Below are 20,807 nucleotides of genomic sequence, written 5' to 3'. Positions count from 1 at the left end.
TTTGTATTTTGGGGTACTTTACTATTTATATTTAACAACTTTTACTTACTACATTCCTAAAGAAAATAATTTACTTTTTACTCCATCGATTTTCCCTGACACCCAAATGTACTCATTACATTTCGAATGCTTAGCAGGATAGGAAAATTGTCCAATTCATGCACTTATCAAGAGAACATCTGGTAATCCCTACTGCCTCTGATCTGACGGACTCACTAAACATATACGTAGTTTGTAAATTATGTCTGAGTGTGAGTGTACCGCTGACTATCCTTAAATAATTAAAAAGAAAATGGTGCTGTCTGGTTTGCTTAATATAAGGAATGGGAAATTATTTATACTTTTGATACTCAGCTATTACATTTACTTTTGATACTTAATGTATATTTAAAACCAAATACATTTAGACTTTTTTTCAAGTATTATTTTACTTGGTGACTTTCACTTTTGAGTGATTTTCTATTAAGGCATCTTTAGTCAAAAGTATGGTAGCTGGGTACTTTTTCCACTACTAGATTCTAGTATTGTAGATTTTGATATTCTACATTTTGTCCTTATTCCCTTACCATAGGCCAACGGTGGCAGCAGCCATAAAGGTAGTATCTGGAAGAAGACATAGAAAGGTAGGCATCCAAGGATGCCTGCCCAGAAAGCAGAGGCTGAGAGACACTGCAGGTTTCAGGTGAGCACCTTTGAGAAAACAATACAACCACTATTTCAGCATGTACTAAAATCATTTTGTCATCTACAGTGCATTCAGAAAGTATTCAGACCCCTTGACTTTTTCTACATTTTGTTACACGACAGCCTTATTCTATACCCTATAATGGCAAAGTGAAAACAGGTTTTTAGATTTCTTTGGCAAATTTATAAAACAAAAAGCTATACCTTATTTACATAAGTATTCAGACCCTTTGCTATGAGACTAAACATTTTGCTCAGGTGCATACTGTTTCCATTGATCATCCTTGAGATGTTCAATGTTCAAAGCTCATCACTAAGCTAAGGACCCTGGGACTAAACATTTCCCTCTGCAACTGGATCCTGGACTTCCTGACAGGCTGCCCCCAGGTGGTAACAACACGTCTGCCATGCTGATCCTCAACACTGAGGCCCCGCAGGGGTGTGTGCTTAGTCCCCTCCTGCAATCCCTGTTCACCCACGACTGCGTGGCCAAACACGACCAACACCATCATTAAGTTTGCTGACGACACAACAGTGGTAGGCCTGATCACCAACAACGATGAGAAAACCATGTTTTTCTACGAAAGATCAAAAACCCTTAACCCCAATATTTTATGATGGTGAAAACTATCATTGTGAAGCCCCTAGCTATGTTTTTGCTTTCACAGTCATTTCTGAATATTATTTATTTAATGTGCCTAGTGATTAATTTACACCTGTCCCTCATTTTACATCCAACCCTGCTATATGAAATATATTCAAATTTGAATATGGTGAAACTATTCCTTTTAAAATATTTTTTAAATAAAAGAAACACTGAACATATAATACTCAATCAAATGTATTTATAAAGCCCTTACATCAGCTGATGTCACAAAGTGCTGTACAGAAACCCAGCCTAAAACCCCAAACAGCAAGCAATGCAGGTGTAGAAGGGCAGAACCTAGGAAGAAACCTAGAGAGGAAGCAGGCTATGAGGGGTGGCCAGTCCTCTTCTGGCTGTGCCGGATGGAGATAACATCATGGCCAAGATGTTCATAGATGACCAGCTGGGTAAAATAATAATCATCACAGTGGTTGTCGAGGGTGCAACAGGTCAGCACCTCATAGCCATTCATTCAGAGTATCTCGACCGCTCCTGTTGTCTCTAGAGAGTCTTTCCAAGCTAGTCAGTGGACTTCCAGTTTGGAGTAGTGCCATTTCCGTTCCAATTTTCTGGAAGCTTGCTTCAGAGCTTGGGTATTTTCTATATACCAGGGAGCTAGTTTCTTATGACAAATGTGTTTAGGGGTGCGACTGCATCTAGGGTATTGCGCAAGGTTAAATTGAGTTCCTCAGTTAGGTGGTTAACTGATTTTTGTACTCTGACGTCCTTGGGTAGACGGAGGGAGTCTGGAAGGGCATCTAGGATCTTAAGGGCATCTAGAATTTGTAGCACAACTTTTGATGATCCTTGGTTGGGGTCTGAGCAGATTATTTTTTTGCGATTGCAAACGTAATAAAATGGTGGTCCGATAGTCCAGGATTATGAGGAAAAACATTAAGATCCACAACATTTATTCCATGGGACAAAACTAGGTCCAGAGTATGACTGTGGCAGTGAGTAGGTCCGGAGACAAGTTGGACAAAACCCAAGGAGTCGATGATGGCTCCAAAAGCCTTTTGGAGTGGCTCTGTGGACTTTTCCATGTGAATACTAAAGTCACCAAAAACTTGAATATTATCTGCCATAACTACAAGGTCCGATAGGAATTCAGGGAACCCAGTGAGGAACGCTGTATATGGCCTAGGAGGCCTATGAACTGTAGCTATACAAAGTGATTGAGTAGGCTGCATAGATTTCATGACTAAAAGCTCAAAAGAAGAAAATTGTAAATTGACAATTGTAAATTGCTATCATAAATGTTTGCAACACCTCCGCGGGATGAGGTCACTAGTGTAACCAGGAGGTGTGGCCTCGTTTAACACAGTCAATTAATCAATTAATTAATTTCTTTCCCGCTAACGGGATTGATATGACAACAGCCAGTGAAAGTGCAGGGCGCCAAGTTCAAAACAACAGAAATCTCATAATTAAAATTCCTCAAACATGAAAGTATTTTACACTATTTTAAAGATAAACTTGTTAATCCCACCACAGTGTCCAATTTCAAAAAGGCTTTACGACAAAAGCACACCATCTGATTATGTTAGGTCTGCACCTTGTCACAGAAAAACACAGCCATTTTTCCAGCCAAAGAGAGGAGTCACAAAAAGCAGAAATAGAGATTAAATGAATCACTAACCTTTGATGATCTTCATCAGATAACACTTATAGGACTTCATGTTACACTATACATGTATGTTTTTTTCGATAAAGTTAATATTTACATCCAAAAATCTTACATTGGCACGTTACGTTCAGTAATGTTTTGCTTCCAAAACACCCGGTGATTTTGCAGAGAGCCACATCATTTTACAGAAATACTCATAATAAACATTGATAAAAAGATACAAGTGTTATGCATGGGCTTTAGATTAACTTCTCCTTAATGCAACCGCTGTGTCAGATTTTTAAAAAGCTTTACTGAAAAAGCACACCATGCAATAACCTGAGTACAGCGCTCAGACAACAAAACAAGCCATACAGATATCCCCCATGTTGTGGGGTCAACAGAAGTCAGAAAAGGCATTATAAATATTCACTTACCTTTGATGATCTTCATCATAATGCACTCCCAGGAATCCCAGTTCCACAATAAATGTTTGATTTGTTCGATAAAGTCCATCATTTATGTCCAAATACCTCCTTTTTGTTCGCGCGTTTAGTACACAATCCAGACTCGCAGGCAAGTCCAGGCGAAAGTTCAGATGAAAAGTCATATTACAGTTTGTAGAAACATGTCAAAGTATAGAATCAATCTTTAGGATGTTTTTATCATAAATCTTCAATAATGTTTCAACCAGAGAATTCCTTTGTCTGTAGAAATGCAATGGAACAGAGCTAACTCTCACGTGAGCGTGCATGATCAGCTCACGGCACTCTGGCAGACCTCTGACTCATTCAGCTCTTATTCCTTCACAGTAGAAGCATCAAACAAGGTTCTAAAGACTGTTGACATCTAGTGGAAGCCTTGCGAAGTGCAATATGACCCTATAGACACTGTGTATTCGATAGGCAATGACTTGAAAAGCTTCAAACCTGAGATTTCCCACTTCCTGGTTGAATTTTGTCTCAGGTTTTTGACGGCCATATGAGTTCTGTTATACTCACAGACATCATTCAAACAGTTTTAGAACCTTCAGAGGGCTTTCTATCCAAATCTACTAATAATATGCATATATTAGCAACTGGGCCTGAGTAGCAGGCAGTTTACTTTGGGCACCTTATTCATCCATGCTACTCAATACTGCCCCCAGCCATAAGAAGTTAATGGGGAGAACCGGATGAAAGTTTCGGTTGGCTGAATGAGCAACACCGGCTGAGCATTCCTACAGCATTTCCCTCCAGAAGCCATGAGAAAGTTGTCCGGCTGCGGGGACTGTGCGAGGGGATTTATACTACTATCTGTACTTACTGGTGGCACAGACGCTGTTTCATCCTTTCCTTCACTTAAATTACCCTTGCCTAAAGCTTGCGTCTGAAGCTGGGCTTGTAGCACAGCTATCCTCGCCGTAAGGCGATCGCTCTCCTGTATTATTATGAGTACAGCGACTGCATTTGGAAGGCATCGTGCTAATGTTACAACTTAGCTTCGGCTGTTGGAGGTCCTGACGAACCATGACCAGATTCGCGTCCGGAGTGAAAAAGTTGAATGAAAAAAGTAGAGCGAGGGAAAAACAAAAAATATAAACGGTAATTTAAAAGTAAAAACCATAAAGTTGGCAGGTAACGTTAGCAACAAAACGCACAGCAGCACGTAAACAAGTATACATATACTCAAATGAGTTTAAAAGCACGTGAGCTGGTTCTACTCTTTGCCATTTCTGGTGTTTTGTGGTGAAAAACTGAGTCAAAACTGTTACCCATAGATGGGCCACAAATGTTTGTAATTGTTAAAACATTTTTGTGAAGCTTGCATTCAATTGCCCCTCCCTATTCCACACAACAAGCTTCCATTCCCCCCTGTCACAAGGGGATTTATGGCTGAACCCTGTTACATTAATGCACTTACTATATTATTTATTTTTCTTGGTGGGAGGCTTGTTCCGCCGTTCATCCAGGGGCTGGGAACATCATGATCATACCTGTGCCCACCAACTGAATGAAACAACAGAAAGGTATGGATTAGTTACATTTTCAAATAGGTTTTATTTCCTGAGAGGGAACTAACTGTGCGTGGGGAAGGAATGGTAGATACAACAAGACATAACATATAAAACTAAAAGCATGTACAGTGTAAAGGATTAGTGATGAAGTTAGACGTACAGATGTAGGATCTTAATTTGATCACTTCTGTTGCTGAGAATTTTCCTGAACCACAGGAAACGCAGATGAGTCATGATTGACATAAATTAACTGAAAACACGCAATAACACACGGTTATATTAACAGTATTGCACTTTTCATTTAGCCTACTTCTAACCACCAATAAAGCAACATGGACTAAACGTTCAAATCGTGTTGCTGCAGGATTATTTTTCTTGGTACAATACTGGTCAAATTAAGATCCATCTGTAAAATATCCTCAGAGGTACAATACCCACAATCCTCAAGAATGCATTACTGTATGCACTGATTATTTTCCCTCTCTCCTCCATGGTCAAAGAAGCTGCCCCATAGAGAAAGGTAGTCGGATGGGTAGGTAGCAAAGATGGAGGCCGTTTCATTTGGGCCGTACACAGTCAGGACGCCACCGCTGGAGTCCATAATAGCATATGGATAGAGGGACAGAGAGAGGAAAACCAAGAAAGAGAGTTAGAAATATCTAAGACAACTGTAATTTCAGCAGTGTTTCCTTCTACACGTTTTATCAGACCCACGATAGTACACGAAGAAGACCACAGCAGCAGCTATATAGGCCCCCAGAACCTGAGACATGCAGTAGGGCAGCAGTTTAGACTTAGTCTCCCAAGTACACAACTACTAAGGGAGACAGCTGGGTTCAGGTGGACTCCTGAGAGAGGGGAAAGGAAAGAGGGAGGGAAGAAGAGGTAAGATAAAAATCTGTATCTATTTGAAGATGATAAATAATCTGATAAAGCACCATTTGCACTGTCTACCATATTGTTATGTATGGTACGATATTGATAACATTCAGTATATGTAGTGAGTCTACAGTATAAGGGTCAGGTTAATAACAGTAGGGTAACAGAAGAGTTCAATGAAAATCAAGTCAAAGCAGTGAGAATTATCACTACAATTTGGGTTCTCTGTCTTATACTTGGGAAGGGTTATGCATTTATGAGGCTACCGGTAGTTGTCTTGAATTACCACTTACCAGAGACGTCCCTGGCAATGTACATGGCACTCATGACGCCCACTGAGAAGGCCATATTGACAGAGAGGTACTCGCCCTTGGCCCATCGAGTCAACTTCACCTGGGCCATCGCTGAGGGCGAGATCGGGGAAGGAGAGAGGGACGGAGTAGGGAGAGAAGAGGAAGGGTGGACGAGAAAGGGGGAAGAGAGATCAAGGTCAAATTAGTAGTCACCATGCATGCTTGCCATACATCTTCAAAAGACACTGATAAAGGAATAAAGATGAAGACAAAAAATATGTAAATTGCAACAAGGTTGGCGAGAACTAAAAGCAGCACGTAGACTTTGTTGTTTTAGTTTTAATTTAACCTTTATTTAACTAGGCAAGTCCCTTGCAATGGAGGAGGTGATAGAAGAGTTAAGTACGTTCTAGAAGATTCCGTTTTAACCCAGGGTTGCTCTGTTCAGTTCCACGTTTCTGGATCTCATTCCAACTCAAGTCTTGACCGTGTCGAAACAAATCTTTGAATGGCCAATGGAGTCGAGGAACAGCTACTCTAGAGCATTTTGAATATGTTCCTCAATAGTGGTGAGGTAGCTTTTGCTCCCAAGCACTTTCAAACACAGAATAAACAAATTCATATGAGATTTAAGAATGCATAAAACAGTAACAACCCTTGATCATTGATAATATTGAAGAAAGACATTTTGAGATGAAGTACTCACCATAAGGACGAACATAGCCAAGGTCTCAGCCATTAACTCCTTAAATGGCATATTCCTCATCCTCAGCCTTCCCTTCAGTACCTCCATCCTTCGTACCTATCTGTCCCAACTAAATCAATAACCCCCAATTGTTCTCTATCATATCAACCTCTTAGGTCTACGATTGTCTCCTGTCCTGGTGGTCCTGTGTTAAAGCAAAAATACTTACAACTAACTCTAGACTGGTAATCTGGGATTAAACCGGCTGAGTATGCTTGTTGTCATCCCCTTGAGCCTCCGTCTGTCTGTAGAGTCTCTGTCCAGATATCTCAGCTTGTCCATTCAATATGTCCCCTCTATGAACACAATAAGCAGGTTACTGGGAGTAGGAGAATCTAGCAAATAAAGTCTGCAACTATGCTAGATAAGTTATTTGCAGTAAGACAATTGACACTACTGTAGCCAAGCACGAGGTCAAAAACAAACTGCAGATTACATTTTTTTATTTCTTAAACCAGTTGAGTCTCTGACCATATAATGGAACAGATTAGGTCAGAGGTGAGCATTTAGCTAAATTATGATAATCATCCATCATCAATAAGATGACCATCCTATCTTTTCTAACAGACTTTACTAGCTCTCTTGCTTCAAGAAATAAGTGTATGACATCAAGTACATTTTAAATTCAGAAGCCTTGGACTATTGTTTAACAGGCAACAGTTAACACCACACCTACAGAAGTATCTGGCAAAAACATACACCAGCCATACATCAGATTGTGTGTCTTTTGCAAAGCAAAAATGTGGTAGCAGGTGTCATCATGAAGATCACATTAAAGTTAACCCATATTACAGAGTACATGTAGCAATGCTTTTGTTGAAGGCAGGTTCAACAACCTTCAAAATTAGGCAACAAAAAAAAGGTAGCTTGTTTTCTGGAAATACCATTTCATTGTTGCAAGAGCCTAGTTCATTTTAATCTTACCTCATAGAAATGGCAAAACAATTTTTTGGTGTGATCTACAAAAAATGTAAATGCTTCTGAGTAGTGGGACGCAAATTGAGGCAATTGAAGCATCGCAATTTTATAAAAAACACTCAGTGTAAATATATTACGCCTCTATTGTTCAGTCATAAATTCACATTGCAGAATTTGAAAAGGACTTTACAAAAATAAAATATGCATATTGACAAGTCAGAATTTTCTTATGCTCGATTTAGGTTGAGCTGTTTCTGCAAACTATTCACAAAAGGGTTATTTCACTCTTCAATTTTGTCCATAATATTTTCTGCCTAGCTCACTTAGTGGGTATTGGTCAATTAAGAATCACACTGCAATGCTACATGTTTTACTGAACAGAAATACTCAGTTATTTTGGCAATCATAGTTGATTCTAGCCTGAGTGCCATTCTGTTGTACCATCATTGCCAACTCCTTGTCACTCATTTGTCATGCCAAGTCATTTTTGGCTTGACAATGAGCAATGGAGTTGGCAAGAGCACAAACAGATCTGGGACCAAGCTTAGTTTATCCAGCCTGCCCATAGTTAAGAGAGAGGCAATAAACAACATTAAATCCTCACTGAAAATATAACCAACCCTAAACATTACTTTACCACAATGCAATACAGTGAAATAATGTCTAGAAATTATTTGACATTTATTCTTCTTCCGAGCTCCCAATCGATAGGTTCACCTCCTGCCTCCAAAGAATTTTGAAAACAAGGAAAGATCATCGTGCATTTCCGAAAAGGGGTGTGTGCCACCTGGGGGGGGGGGGGGGGGGGGGGGGGAATGTGTTTTAATATACTGTTAAGTCTGTTGTACAACGTTCTGTTGGAGGTTGAAAATGCATTTTACGCATCATCATAAGATACAGTTTCCCCCATAAATACATGGCTGCCAACCATAACCATGTAAGGTTCTCAGTGTCAAGGTATTTTCACATACAATTGTGTCAAATCACATGTATACGGAATTTAATATGATCGGCCATTTCATGATGCCATTTCTGCATCTGCTAAATTACATTATGATATGATACAGTAAACAGGGCATCAGTTTGGTGACTAGAAACATAAACCCTACTGGAGGACACTGACCTGGTGGTAAGAGCGGTCCGGCTTGATCCTGTACCCCCTCACGCCCCCCTATATAAGTCACTGTGGTTTCCTCGTTCCCCTGGCCATCTTGGACTGTGCGCCTCTCCTCAACACTCTAAACAAAACACATTCAAACAGACTGTCATAGAAACTCTATAAGGGTTCTATAAATCTGCATGGTTCTGAACAGTGGATTGAACATGGTGTGCCCAAATGGCATCCCAAATGGCATCCTATCCCCTATGTAGTGCATTACTTTTGACCAGGGCCTATAGGGGCGCAGAAATGGAGTGCCTCCATATTGACCATCTTGGAAAAAACAGGGAGCATTTTACTGTAGACCAAGATACAACATAAAAAAATAAGTATGCATATATTTCTATTGTTTACCATTGCAAGGTGAACTGTATCTCTTACCCCATCAGGCTTCACCACTTTGGTGACAGTGACCGACTGGAAGTAAGAGCGCATCTTTGGCTGAGTGGAAGACCAAGCAGGTGGCGCTAGAATCTGATCGAGCCCTCCAAAGGAGACTTGCGAGTCCAGATCTGAGGAGATGACGTTTGGGAAATTGAAATGGAAATCCAACAAAAAAAACAAGACAGGTAACTGAAGGCTGCAGAAGTCAGATATTTTCATCATCTACCTTTGTTACAGCTTCTTTATCAAACTACAGTGGTAAAAAGTTTGATATTTGCTAATATGATGAGTGTTATACCAGAACCCAAACCTAAAGCACTTTCAAGGAGCAGGACACTAATAAGAAATCCCACTATGCCCTCAGACGAACCATCAAACAGGTAAAGCGTCAATACAGGACTAAGATTGAATCCCAACACACCAGGCTCTGACACTGGTCGGATGTGGCAGGGCTTGCAAACTATTACGGACTACAAAAGGTAAACCCAGCCGCAAGCTGCCCAGTGACGCGAGCCTACCAGACAGGCTAAATGCCTTTTATGCTCGCTTCGATGCAAGCAACACTGAAGCGTGCATGAGAGCACCAGCTGACGCAATCTCAATCCCACTGCCCTTCTCCCACCTGGACAACATCTACAGTGGGGAGAACCAGTATTTGATACACTGCCGATTTTGCAGGTTTTCTTACTTACAAAGCATGTAGAGGTCTGTCATTTTTAATCATAGGTACACTTCAACTGTGAGAGACGGAATCTAAAACAAAAATCCAGAAAATCACATTGTATGATTTTTAAGTAATTAATTTGCATTTTATTGCATGACATAAGTATTTGATACATCAGAAAAGCAGAACTTAATATTTGGTACAGAAACCTTTGTTTGCAATTACAGAGATCATACGTTTCCTGTAGTTCTTGACCAGGTTTGCACACACTACAGCAGGGATTTTGGCCCACTCCATACAGACCTTCTCCAGATCCTTCAGGTTTCGGGGCTGTCGCTGGCAATACGGATTTTCAGCTCCCTCCAAAGATTATCTATTGGGTTCAGGTCTGCAGACTGGCTAGGCCACTCCAGGACCTTGAGATGCTTCTTACGGAGCCACTCCTTAGTTGCCCTGGCTGTGTGTTTCGGGCCGTTGTCATGCTGGAAGACCCAACCACGACCCAACTTCAATGCTCTTACTGAGGGAAGGAGGTTGTTGGCCAAGATCTCGCGATACATGGCCCCATCCATCCTCCCCTCAATACAGTGCAGTCGTCCTGTCCCCTTTGCAGAAAAGCATCCCCAAAGAATGATGTTTCCACCTCCATGCTTCACGGTTGGGATGGTGTTCTTGGGGTTGTACTCATCCTTCTTCCTCCAAACATAGCGAGTGGAGTTTAGACCAAAAAGCTCAATTTTTGTCTCATCAGACCACATGACCTTCGCGCTTTATAAAATGGACATTTTGGATATATATGGATGGAATTAATCGAACAAAAGGACCAATTGTGATGTTTATGGGACATATTGGAGTGCCAACAAAAGAAGCTTGTCAAAGGTAATGCATATTTTATTTCAGCGTTTTGTGTAGCGCCTGCAGGATTGAAATATGCTAACTCCTTTGTTTACTGCTGGTGCGGGCTATAAAGATAATAGCTTCTTATGCTTTCACCAAAAAGCATTTTTAAAATCTGACATGTTGGCTGGATTCACAACGAGTGTAGCTTTAATTGAGTATCTTACATGTGTGATTTAATGAAAGTTTGAATTTTATAGTATTTTATTTGAATCTGGCGCTCTGCATTTTCCCTGGCAATTGGCCAGTTGAGACATTTGCGTCCCGCCTATCCCTAAGAGGGTTTACAGGTATTGAGTGGAGAACAGGAGGGCTTCTTAAAGAAAAACTAACAGGTCTGTGAGAGCCGGAATTCTTACTGGTTGGTAGGTGATCAAATACTTATGTAATAAAATGCAAATTATTACCGTAATTTCTGGACTATTAAGCGCACCTGAATATAAGCCGCACCCACTGAATAAAAAAAAAAGATGTATTTTCTACATAAATAAGCCGCACATGTCTATAAGCCGCAGGTGCCTACAGGTACATTGAAACAAATGAACTTTATACATCCTTTAAACGAAACACGGCTTGTAACAAAAATAAATAGGCTTTAACGAAACACGGCATGTAACAAAAATAAATAGGCTTTAACGAAACACGGCATGTAACAAAAATAAAAAAAAATAGCAGTAAACAGTAGCCTACCAAGAAAGTCATTGGTCACTATCTTCCTCCTCCTGTGCACTGAAACCACTGAAGTCATCTCCTTCGGTGTCGGAGTTGAATAGCCTCAGAATTGCTTCATCCAATGTTGGATCGTTCTCATTGTCGCTCTCGTCACTTTCATCCGGAGGCAAATTCCCCGCTGAGCTCATGCTGCCCTCTTCAACACGCAGTAGTCCAGCCTTTCGAAACCCGTTGATGATAGTGGATTTTTTGACAATGCTCCACGCTGTCAGAACCCACTGGCAGACTTGACCATAAGTTGCTCTTCGCATGCGGCCCCGTTTTAGTGAAGGATTTCTCCCCACTTGTCATCCAAGCCTCCCACGGAACACGGAGCGACACCTTGATGGGAAGTTTGAGCGCGCTCTATTTACGTCACATTATGTGACAGTGCTCAGTTTTTTGGCGGCATGAATCTTGTGAAAGCGGGAAAAATCCATAAATTTGCCACGTCATTGTATAAGCCGCGAGGTTCACAGTGTGGGAAAAAAAGTAGCGGCTTATAGTCCGGAAATTACGGTACTTAAAAATCATACAATGTGATTTTCTGGATTTTTGTTTTAGATTCCGTCTCTCACAGTTGAAGTGTACCTATGATAAAAAATGACAGACCTCTACATGCTTTGTAGGTAGGAAAACCTGCAAAATCAGCAGTGTATCAAATACTTGTACTCCCCACTGTATGTGAGAATGATGTTAATTGGACTACAGAACAGTGTTCCAACACCATAGTGCCCACAAATCCCATTACTTAGCTAAGGACCCTGGGACTAAACACCTCCCTCTGCAACTGGATCCTGGACTTCCCGACGGGCCGCCATGCGTAAGGATAGGCAACAACACATCTGCCATGCTGATCCTCAACACGGGGGCCCCTCAGGGGTGCGTGCTTAGTTCCCTCCTGTAATCCCTGTTCACCAAGTCTGCGTGATCAAGCATGACTCCAACACCATCATTAAATTTGCTGAAAACAACGGTGTTAAAGGCCTGATCACTGACAACAATGAGACAGCCTTTAGGGAGGAGGTCAGAGACCTGGCAATCTGGTGCCAGGGCAACTACCTCTCCCTCAACGTGAGCAAGACAAAGGAGATGATCATGGACCACAGGAAAATAAGGGCTGAACACGCCCCCATTCACATCGACGGGGCTGTCGTGGAGCGGGTTGAGAGTTTCAAGTTCCTTGGTGTCCACATCACCAACGAACTATCATGGTCCAAACTAACCAAGTCGTGAAGAGGGCACGACAACGCCTTTTCCCCCCCAGGAGACTGAACAGATTTGGCATGGGTCCCCAGATCCTCAAAAAGTTCTACAGCTGCACCAGAGAGCATCCTGACCGGTTGCATCACCGCCTGGTATGGCAACTGCTCGGCACCCAACCGTAAGGCTCTATAGAGGGTAGTGCATACGGCCCAGTACATCACTGGGGTCAAGCTTCATGCCATCTAGGACCTACAGTTGAAGTCGGAAGTCTACATACACCTTAGCCAAATGCATTTAAACTCAGTTTTTCACAATTCCTGACATTTAATCCCAGTAAAAATTCCCTGTCTTAGGTCATTTAGGATCACCACTTTATTTAAAAAATGTGAAATGTCAGAAAAATAGAGAATGATTTATTTCAGCTTTTATTTCTTTCACATTCCCATTGGGTCAGAAGTTTACATACGCAATTAGTATTTGGTAGCATTGCCTATAAATTGTTTAACTTGGGTCAAACATTTTGGGTAGCCTTCCACAAGCTTCCCACAATAAGTTAGGAGGAATAGGCCAAAATTCACCTGACAGAGCTGGTGTAACGGAGTCAGAATGTGGGCCTAATAACCCGCACAGAAAGCGGTACCAGAGCGCCAAGTCTAGGTCCAAAAGGCTCCTTAACAGCTTCTACCCCCAGGCCGTAAGACTGCTGAACAATTAATCAAATGGCCACCCGGACTATTTGCATTGACACCCACCCCTTTTGTTTTTACACTGCTGCTACTCACAGTTCATTATCTATGCAGTCACTTTACCTCTACCTACATGTACAAATTACATCGACTAACCTGTAGCCTTGCACATTGACTCGGTATCGGTACCCCCTTGTATATAGCCTCATTATTGTTATTTTACTGTGTTACTTTTATTTGCATTTTTTAAAAACTTTAGTTGATTTATTTATTTTCTTAAAACCGCATTGTAGGTTAATTAAGGGCTTGTAAGTAAGCATTTCATGGTAAAGTCAACCTGTTGTATTCGCCACACGTGACAAATAAAATGTGATTTTACAGGACCTTGCGCCTAAATCCAAATAACTTGACCGTTTGACAATAACATGCCCATACCTCTGTCTGCTTTTGGCTCCTGCTTTTGACCCCTTTGTAGCCTTCCTCTCCAACTATCATTGAACTGGAGAAAATATAAGATAATCAAAGGATAATCATGATTAATGAAGAGAATAAACTGTACACAAAAAGTTACCACCCGTAGGATGTGTAGCTCATAAAATTATTATTCAGAATGTACTATATTGTAATTTGAGAATGATGACTGGGATAGATCTCTCCTATACCTTAGAAAAGGGTGTCCAGTAATCAAAGGGTGTGTTGGGGAAGCATGAGCCACCAGATGGAGGGTTCTTATCGACCCTGGGGCCTTCTGATGGTCCTGAGGGTAGCCCAGTCGACCCACACGGGCAGTCATTGGGGCCTTTCAACATGAAGTCCCTCAAGGAGTTTCCACTGGATCCTCCCCCACCTTTCTCTGACCTGTCCTGGGAAAGGGGTGCCTCAATACTGGTAACACCTGGAATGAGGGAGAGGTCACAGAGATGGATAGTGTTTAGAATATTAAAAAGTAATTAGCGTAATAGTTTTATTAGACCAGTCTATTACAGAGATGATGCTCAGTTATGGTTATGGCAATTGGCAAACATTAGTGAACACATATTTATTAGTTAAATAACTAAACCAGTAGTAACGACATGGCTCATCTATAACCATATATTTTTTTAACCAGGGAATTTCCTTCACACTACACAGAATCAGCATTCCCCTGTCAATATCAATTTGGTAGAAGCATGTCTGAAGGTTGTCTTGGTTTTGTGTCATACCAACTCTCCTTGTCATGACAAAAAAAATATTGAGACCAGGCCAAGGATGACTGACTGCTCCTACCAAACTGTCCTACTCCAAACTGACCATCGTATCGCCCTAGCTGTGAGAAGATCTCCATCTCTCTGAAGAACTGGCCAAACATCTCAGGCTCCTGGATCCTCACTCCGTTTGGGCCCATGCTGAACCCAAACCTCCACTGATTATCAAAAAGGTCCTGCTGGCCACCACCACCCTGTGAACCATCAAAGTAGATTCCATCCTCCTCTTCATCATCATCATCATCGTCGTGGGTCATGCCATCGAAGAAGGGGTCCCTGAGCAAGATTAGGAAAAGTGAGCCAGGATAAACTTTAAAGACATGTCACTGAGCATCTTAACAGCAGTGCTTGTACAAGAAAGTACCATTTAACCTACACATTAGCCCCACCTGCTGGTCTCTGGCGCAAATGACACGTTACAAGTTATGTCAAATCCAATACTTCTTTCGCGGTAGAAGACAAGCAAATAAAATACGTAACACTAAATACCTAGCCAAACATATAACTAGTCAGCTATACTAGTTACAGAGGTGGTTTAATTGGCTTCAAAGACACTAATTATGAAGCTGGTTATGCAACGCCATTTATGCTATCTAGTTAGCTAGTCAAGTGGCTAACGTTAGTTAGTAAACCAGCCTGAAGCTAGTTGGCTTTAGGTATCTCACCTTCGGCCCTCACCACGATCAAGGCCTCCTCCAGGTACCCAAAAAAATCCACGAAATAGATCAAATAAGCTCATTTGAATCAAACGTTTGATGTAAATGTAGCTACTTCATGCTGAACTAGTCGAAGGACGACTTCAAGACTGCCGTAAAGCCAGACTTCCCTGAAGAATAAAGCAATCGACGGTTTTGGAACACACCGAACAGTTTACCGTAGGGCAATAGTAATGGCGTATTTTTGTAGTCACCAACTCCATGGTTTGCTTGGACAAAGCCTATTGGGAAAATTAAGGGCGTTTTGGAATAAACGACGAAAATAATGTGGTAAACACAGGTTTAGGATATTTTTTATATGTTTTGTTCTGCGATAATCTCAATTAGCAAACGTAATTTAGCTATGCAATTTTTAAAAAAGCACAAAGGCTTCATAATGGTCATGTTAACCGACTTCTATTATCTCTTACCTTATATCGGCGTTTATTCCAAAACCATATTCTTTCCCCATTCATATTTTTTTCGCATAGGGATGCTGAACGAACCAAAAGGTTTCGGGTTTTAAGGACTACAATCTGGAGACCTATTTTGTTGTACCTAAATCTCCACTTCAAGAGGACCAGCGGCAGCACTGGTGTGAGTGATTAGCAGGCCCCTCAAAAGAATTGTGTAGCAAGTTAATTTCTTTCAGGTCAATACAATGGATTTATTTAACAAATTAGATGTGCTTTGAATTTGAAGTGCAACAGGTTAGTCTGCGAAGGAAATATCGATACACAAATTTGACTCAATGAAATTACTTGAAATGTTACCTTCTAGCTCATCAAAATACTATTTTTTTTCTGGAAACAAGACAATGATGCACCATGCAGAGTTCTACAGAGAAACAATCACAGAGTTTAGTTTTATTTGATACTGCTGGTCCTCCAAACCAACTGTGTAAGAACACAGCCCTGCCCACTCCACTTCCTTGGATGACTACAGAGCAGTGATGTCCAATCCTGGTAAATTTAGACTGTCCTTGAGGGTTTCCTTCAATCCAGGTCTTTTGAATGAGGTACTGTATTCAACCAAATGATGTCAATATTGTTTTATATAGAAATGAGAAAGGGAAACTTGCAGAATGACTGCCCCAACCAAGACCAAGACTGGGCACCACTATGTTTAGCTGACTAAATTGAAGAAAAAAGACTGGCGTATTTACGAGCCACATGATAGAAAAATAAAGTTTCTAAAAAATAAAATAAGACATTCACATCCAAAATGATGAAAATGTATTTTTCCTGTTTTATTTACTTCATATTTATATATTTTTTACAAAATAAAAAATAACATGAAACAAAAAAGCTAACAAGTGAGGATCTGAGAAAGGGGAGGGGGGAAGCCATTGAACAAACAAGGACTACAGTACTTGTTTTTTTTTTATATATGTACAAGACAAGTTAAGCCATTTAAATATATTTTAACGCACAGTACAAAAACAAAATCAGACAAAACCATAGTACAATTTTGTCCATCAGTAATCATTGCTGCAGCTTTCCTAATATATTGGGGGGGGGGGGGGGGGGGGGGTTTAGAAAAATAACTTAACTTCAACACATTAGTAGGTAAGGGTGTGCCCTTGGCCTCTAGTACGACATCATTTTGTACTCCAGCTGTCTTGCAGAATAAGCAACAATCTACAAATGTTACATTTTTAATCAGGGGTAAAGCTATTTTACAACATAGGAAACATGGGAAATCATTTTACATGGTATGAGTGTGTAACTCACTGCGTTTGGGACTAACGAGAGGACCGGTACACAACCAAGGCCCACCAGTGTACACACAAAAACACTCCGCACATGTGCATACACACATATATAATGGTAAAAAATACACTTCACGATTCCTCTGCCAATTTAGAAAATCCATTCTTAAAACTAAAATGTTGTACAAATTCAATGGGAAACAAAGGAAAAAGTTCATCTGTCTGGGTTTATGGTGGGAAGGTTACATTTCGCCCAAGTATAAGGGGGAGAGGGTGAGAATAGAAAACCAGCCTGTCTCCCGCCTTCAACATTTTCTTTGTTTCTCCCATCAGTAAAAAAACAAAAAAAACATTTATATTAGAAAACAGCTCTATGTTACATACAACAGAGCGAAAGGGAGGGGGGTTGGACATGATACAAATTCCAGACACTCAATACTCTGCTCTTAATGGTCTGTTACTATAACCATTTAACTCCATCCCCCCCTTACAAGACTGCCTCTCAGCTCAGCAACACCCATGACAGGGGTGAGTACTGCCGGTGTGTCAGACTTTGGGACACATGGGGCCAGGTGTTAGTTGGCCCCCCAGTTGTAGCTGTTGTATGCAGACTTGTTGATCTGGGTTTTCTGTTGAAGTGAAGCATTCTGGCTGCGCTGTCCAGTGCCACTCTGTGGAGAGAAAATAGGAAAAGATCATAGGCAAGGTATCCAGTGCTAGCTATTTCTCTCCAAGATACAGTGTGACACATGCACCGTCACACAAACGCAGTCACAACACACCTGTCCGTCCTGCTGCAGATGGTGGTGCAGGATCTGAGAGAGGGGCTGCTGGTGCGGTGCCAGGATGTGCATGAAGGGGGCCGGAGCGTAACCAGCCGCGGCTGGGGGGTTGATGGGACCACCACTGCCCAGGGCCGAGGGCAGGCTGAAGGAAGTTGCAGGTGTGGTTGCATGGAAACCCTGCTGCTTCTCAAAAGATTGCTGCTGGAGGGTTAAACACAACAACGTTGGTCGCCATGTCTTTACTAGTGTGCGTTTTTTTTACATTTGTTTGCGTACATACAACCTTTTATACAGACACTGGTCATAAACGTTCCGTATGTCTCAGAACAGATACATTTATTCCAGTGTTTGTACCACTGTAGCATCATTCTCACCTGCTGTGTCTTTGTGTAAACAGACCCTGAAATGTCTGGGACACCTGTGTTGCTTGACGTGACCGAGACTCCTGCAGAGGAAACAAAGGGGTTCAGACATATTTACCTCACCATGTCTACAGGTCACAACCCCTGCAGAAGAGGTAGGGAAACCCCTGGGCGTCAGATCCACAGAATGGTCCGGGAGTAAGGCAGCAGTTTCCAGATAGAAAGTAATGCAGTCAAATGTACATCACATTCTAATGACTAGTTTTCATCTACATTATTCGTAGCCGTCTATTTACCACCACAAACCGATGCTGGCACTAAGACAGCACTCAACAAGCTGTATAAGGCCATAAGCAAACAAGAAAATGCTCATCCAGAAGCGGTGCTGCTAGTGGCCAGGGACTTTAATGCAGGCAAACTTAAATCAGTTTTAACTCATTTCCACCAGCATGTCACATGTGCAACCAGATGAAAAAAACTCCAGACCACCTTTACTCCACACACAGACGCATACAAAGCTCTCCCTCGCCCTACATTTGGAAAATCTGACCATAGTTCTATCCCTCCTGATTCCTGCTTACAAGCAAAAACTAAAGCAGGAAGCACCAGTGACTCAATCAATTCAGAAGTGGTCAGATGACGCAGATACTACGCTTCAGGACTGTGTTGCTAACAGACTGGAATATGTTCCGGGATTCATCCAATGGCATTGAGGAGTATACCACCTCAGTCACCGGCTTCATCAATAAGTGCATCGTCCCCACAGTAACCGTACGTACATTTCCCAACCAGAAGCCATGGATTACAGGCAAAATCCACTCCGAGCTAAAGGCTAGAGCTGCCACGTTCAAGGAGCGGGACACTAATCCGGACGATTATAAGAAATCCCGCTATGCCCTCCAACGAACAGTCAGTCATCAATATAGGACTAAGATTGAATCCTACTACACCGGCTCTGACACTCGTCAGATCTGGCAGGGCTTGAAAAATATTACGGACTACAAAGCGAAACTCAGCCGCGAGCTGCCCAGTGCCTCGAAGCAAGCATGCATGAGAGCACCAGCTGTTCCGGACAACTGTGTGATCACACTCTCGGTAGCCAATGTGACCTTTAAACAGGTCAACATTCACAAAGCCGCGGAGCCAGATGGATTACTCGGACGTGTGCTCACAGAGAAACAAAAAGGCTTGTACATGATTTGCTCCTATACCATTATTTCCCCTACACCACTTTTAATCAAGACAATGTTTCGAGCCGAAACGGATCGATTGTCAGGTCCCTTACTCCCAAATTGGCATACATTACACTCCTCACCACTCCATCATTATAGCCGATGTGTGGTGAGCATTCTGGCACAAAATAGTGGGTGTGCCAAATGTGTGCTACACATTGGTGGTGGAAGAGGAGTTGCACCCCCCCTTACTATGCAAAGCACTTCCGAGCACCGGAAAAGCAACATTATAAATCTAATCAATTATATACACCTTGGATCGAAACATTCTCAGTACAAGGCTGTAAAGGAGCAATACAGCACTTTCTAGAAGATGGTCACTAGATGCTCATCTAAAGTATTAGATGCATCAATGTCGGGGAAGGAGAGCAAAAAAGAGCAGAGAAGGAATGACATGATGGCGCAGTTCCAATCAGTTCCAGTCATCCACGGCAAAGAAGGTCTGACTGCATCTGGTGGCGGCTACGTATTGTTCTAGCACACGACTGTCCCCCTGCACCCTCAGCAGGTCAGTAGGAACCGGAAGCATCTCGTTCAGGAAAAAAAGAGAGGAGGCGAAGTCTGAAAACTGGAAGCTTTACATTTTTCTTTCGACCATGCTCAGGCATTTCCTTTATGCCTGCTACGTTTGGTATTTATTAGGATCCCTATTAGCCACTGCAAAAGCATCATCTACTCTTCCTGGGATCCACATGAAAAGATATAGTACAGAACATTAGTCAAGGATTGAAATACATTTTAAATGTCACACAGCCTATATATCAGCACATACACACTATCTTGGTTTAATACATAGTACAGTGCAAATTACAATACAATGTATAAAATTGCTGTCTCTTCACAGTTCCCTTTGTGCAGTAGGTGATATTTTATTAGGTTAGTCCCCCTGTATTGCCATGAGAAGATTAAAGACTCTCTCAGGGGACCCAATTTAAATTTTAGGGGACACCACATGATCCCAGACCCCAAGTTTGGGAACCACTCTACTACTAACCTCTCTCCCTGCTTGCTTCAACGATTCCTCTCGCTGTATCTCCTTTGCAACCTGACTCACTACTCTCTATAAAGAAAAGGTATTTTGTTATGAGAACTTAGAGTAGTCCGTCCATCTTTTGATTTATAGCTAGCCTAATTTCAGTCAAATGCTCCTGCTGGAGGTCAGGCTCCGTTCAACGTTAGAAGCTAACTTCATCTTTCTAGCCAGCTATTTATAGATAGCTACCTGGCTAATAGCCAGAGCCCTTGAGCAACCTAGCTAGCTAGACATCTGACTGAAATATCTGCGACTATTTACCGGTTGAACA

General features: G+C 41.7%; 2 protein-coding genes across 16 annotated transcripts in view; both read right to left on the bottom strand.

Moving 5' to 3' along the window:
- Positions 1-7,275: 7,275 nt before the first annotated feature.
- hax1 (HCLS1 associated protein X-1) lies at positions 7,276-15,763 on the bottom strand. Of its 2 annotated transcripts, none has more exons than XM_020505846.2 (7): positions 15,384-15,763; positions 14,765-14,994; positions 14,137-14,369; positions 13,910-13,973; positions 9,308-9,438; positions 8,891-9,005; positions 7,276-8,554 (listed from the first exon to the last, which is right to left on the bottom strand). In XM_020505846.2, exons 1-7 carry the CDS (start codon positions 15,455-15,457, stop codon positions 8,481-8,483), a joined length of 921 nt encoding a protein of 306 aa, XP_020361435.1. In that variant the 5' UTR covers positions 15,458-15,763; the 3' UTR covers positions 7,276-8,480. The 2 variants fall into 2 exon arrangements, with proteins under 2 accessions (XP_020361435.1, XP_031649723.1); XM_031793863.1 differs by having other exon boundaries at positions 14,741-14,994; positions 15,384-15,599.
- Positions 15,764-16,641: 878 nt separating this feature from the next.
- The window catches only part of LOC109907707 (ubiquitin-associated protein 2-like), a 77,441-nt gene continuing 73,275 nt past the window's right edge, over positions 16,642-20,807 (bottom strand). For 9 of the 14 annotated variants that reach the window (XM_020505830.2, XM_020505833.2, XM_020505836.2 and 6 more), the window contains 3 exons: positions 18,284-18,354; positions 17,907-18,110; positions 16,642-17,795 (listed from right to left, as the gene is read on the bottom strand). In XM_020505830.2, coding sequence (XP_020361419.1) covers positions 17,700-17,795; positions 17,907-18,110; positions 18,284-18,354 — 371 coding nt within the window. In that variant the 3' untranslated portion in view covers positions 16,642-17,699. The remainder of the gene's footprint in view (positions 17,796-17,906; positions 18,111-18,283; positions 18,355-20,807) is intronic. The other 5 variants (XM_020505832.2, XM_020505839.2, XM_020505840.2 and 2 more) reach the window with 1 other exon arrangement.

The sequence above is a fragment of the Oncorhynchus kisutch genome, linkage group LG17 (assembly GCF_002021735.2).
Source record: "Oncorhynchus kisutch isolate 150728-3 linkage group LG17, Okis_V2, whole genome shotgun sequence".
Taxonomy (NCBI): Eukaryota; Metazoa; Chordata; class Actinopteri; order Salmoniformes; family Salmonidae; genus Oncorhynchus; species Oncorhynchus kisutch.
The sequence above is the reverse complement of the archived record's forward strand: the minus strand, read 5'-3'. Positions and strand labels throughout refer to the sequence as shown.

Coding starts and splice junctions, on each gene's coding strand:
- hax1 (XM_031793863.1), bottom strand. CDS start 15,457: ATGAGCTTATTTGATCTATTTCGTGGATTTTTTTGGGTACCTGGAGGA. Junction 14,370..14,740: donor GTTTGGAGTAGGACAGTTTG/GTAGGAGCAGTC, acceptor CCCTCATTCCAG/GTGTTACCAGTATTGAGGCA. Junction 13,974..14,136: donor ACTGGACACCCTTTTCTAAG/GTATAGGAGAGA, acceptor TATTTTCTCCAG/TTCAATGATAGTTGGAGAGG.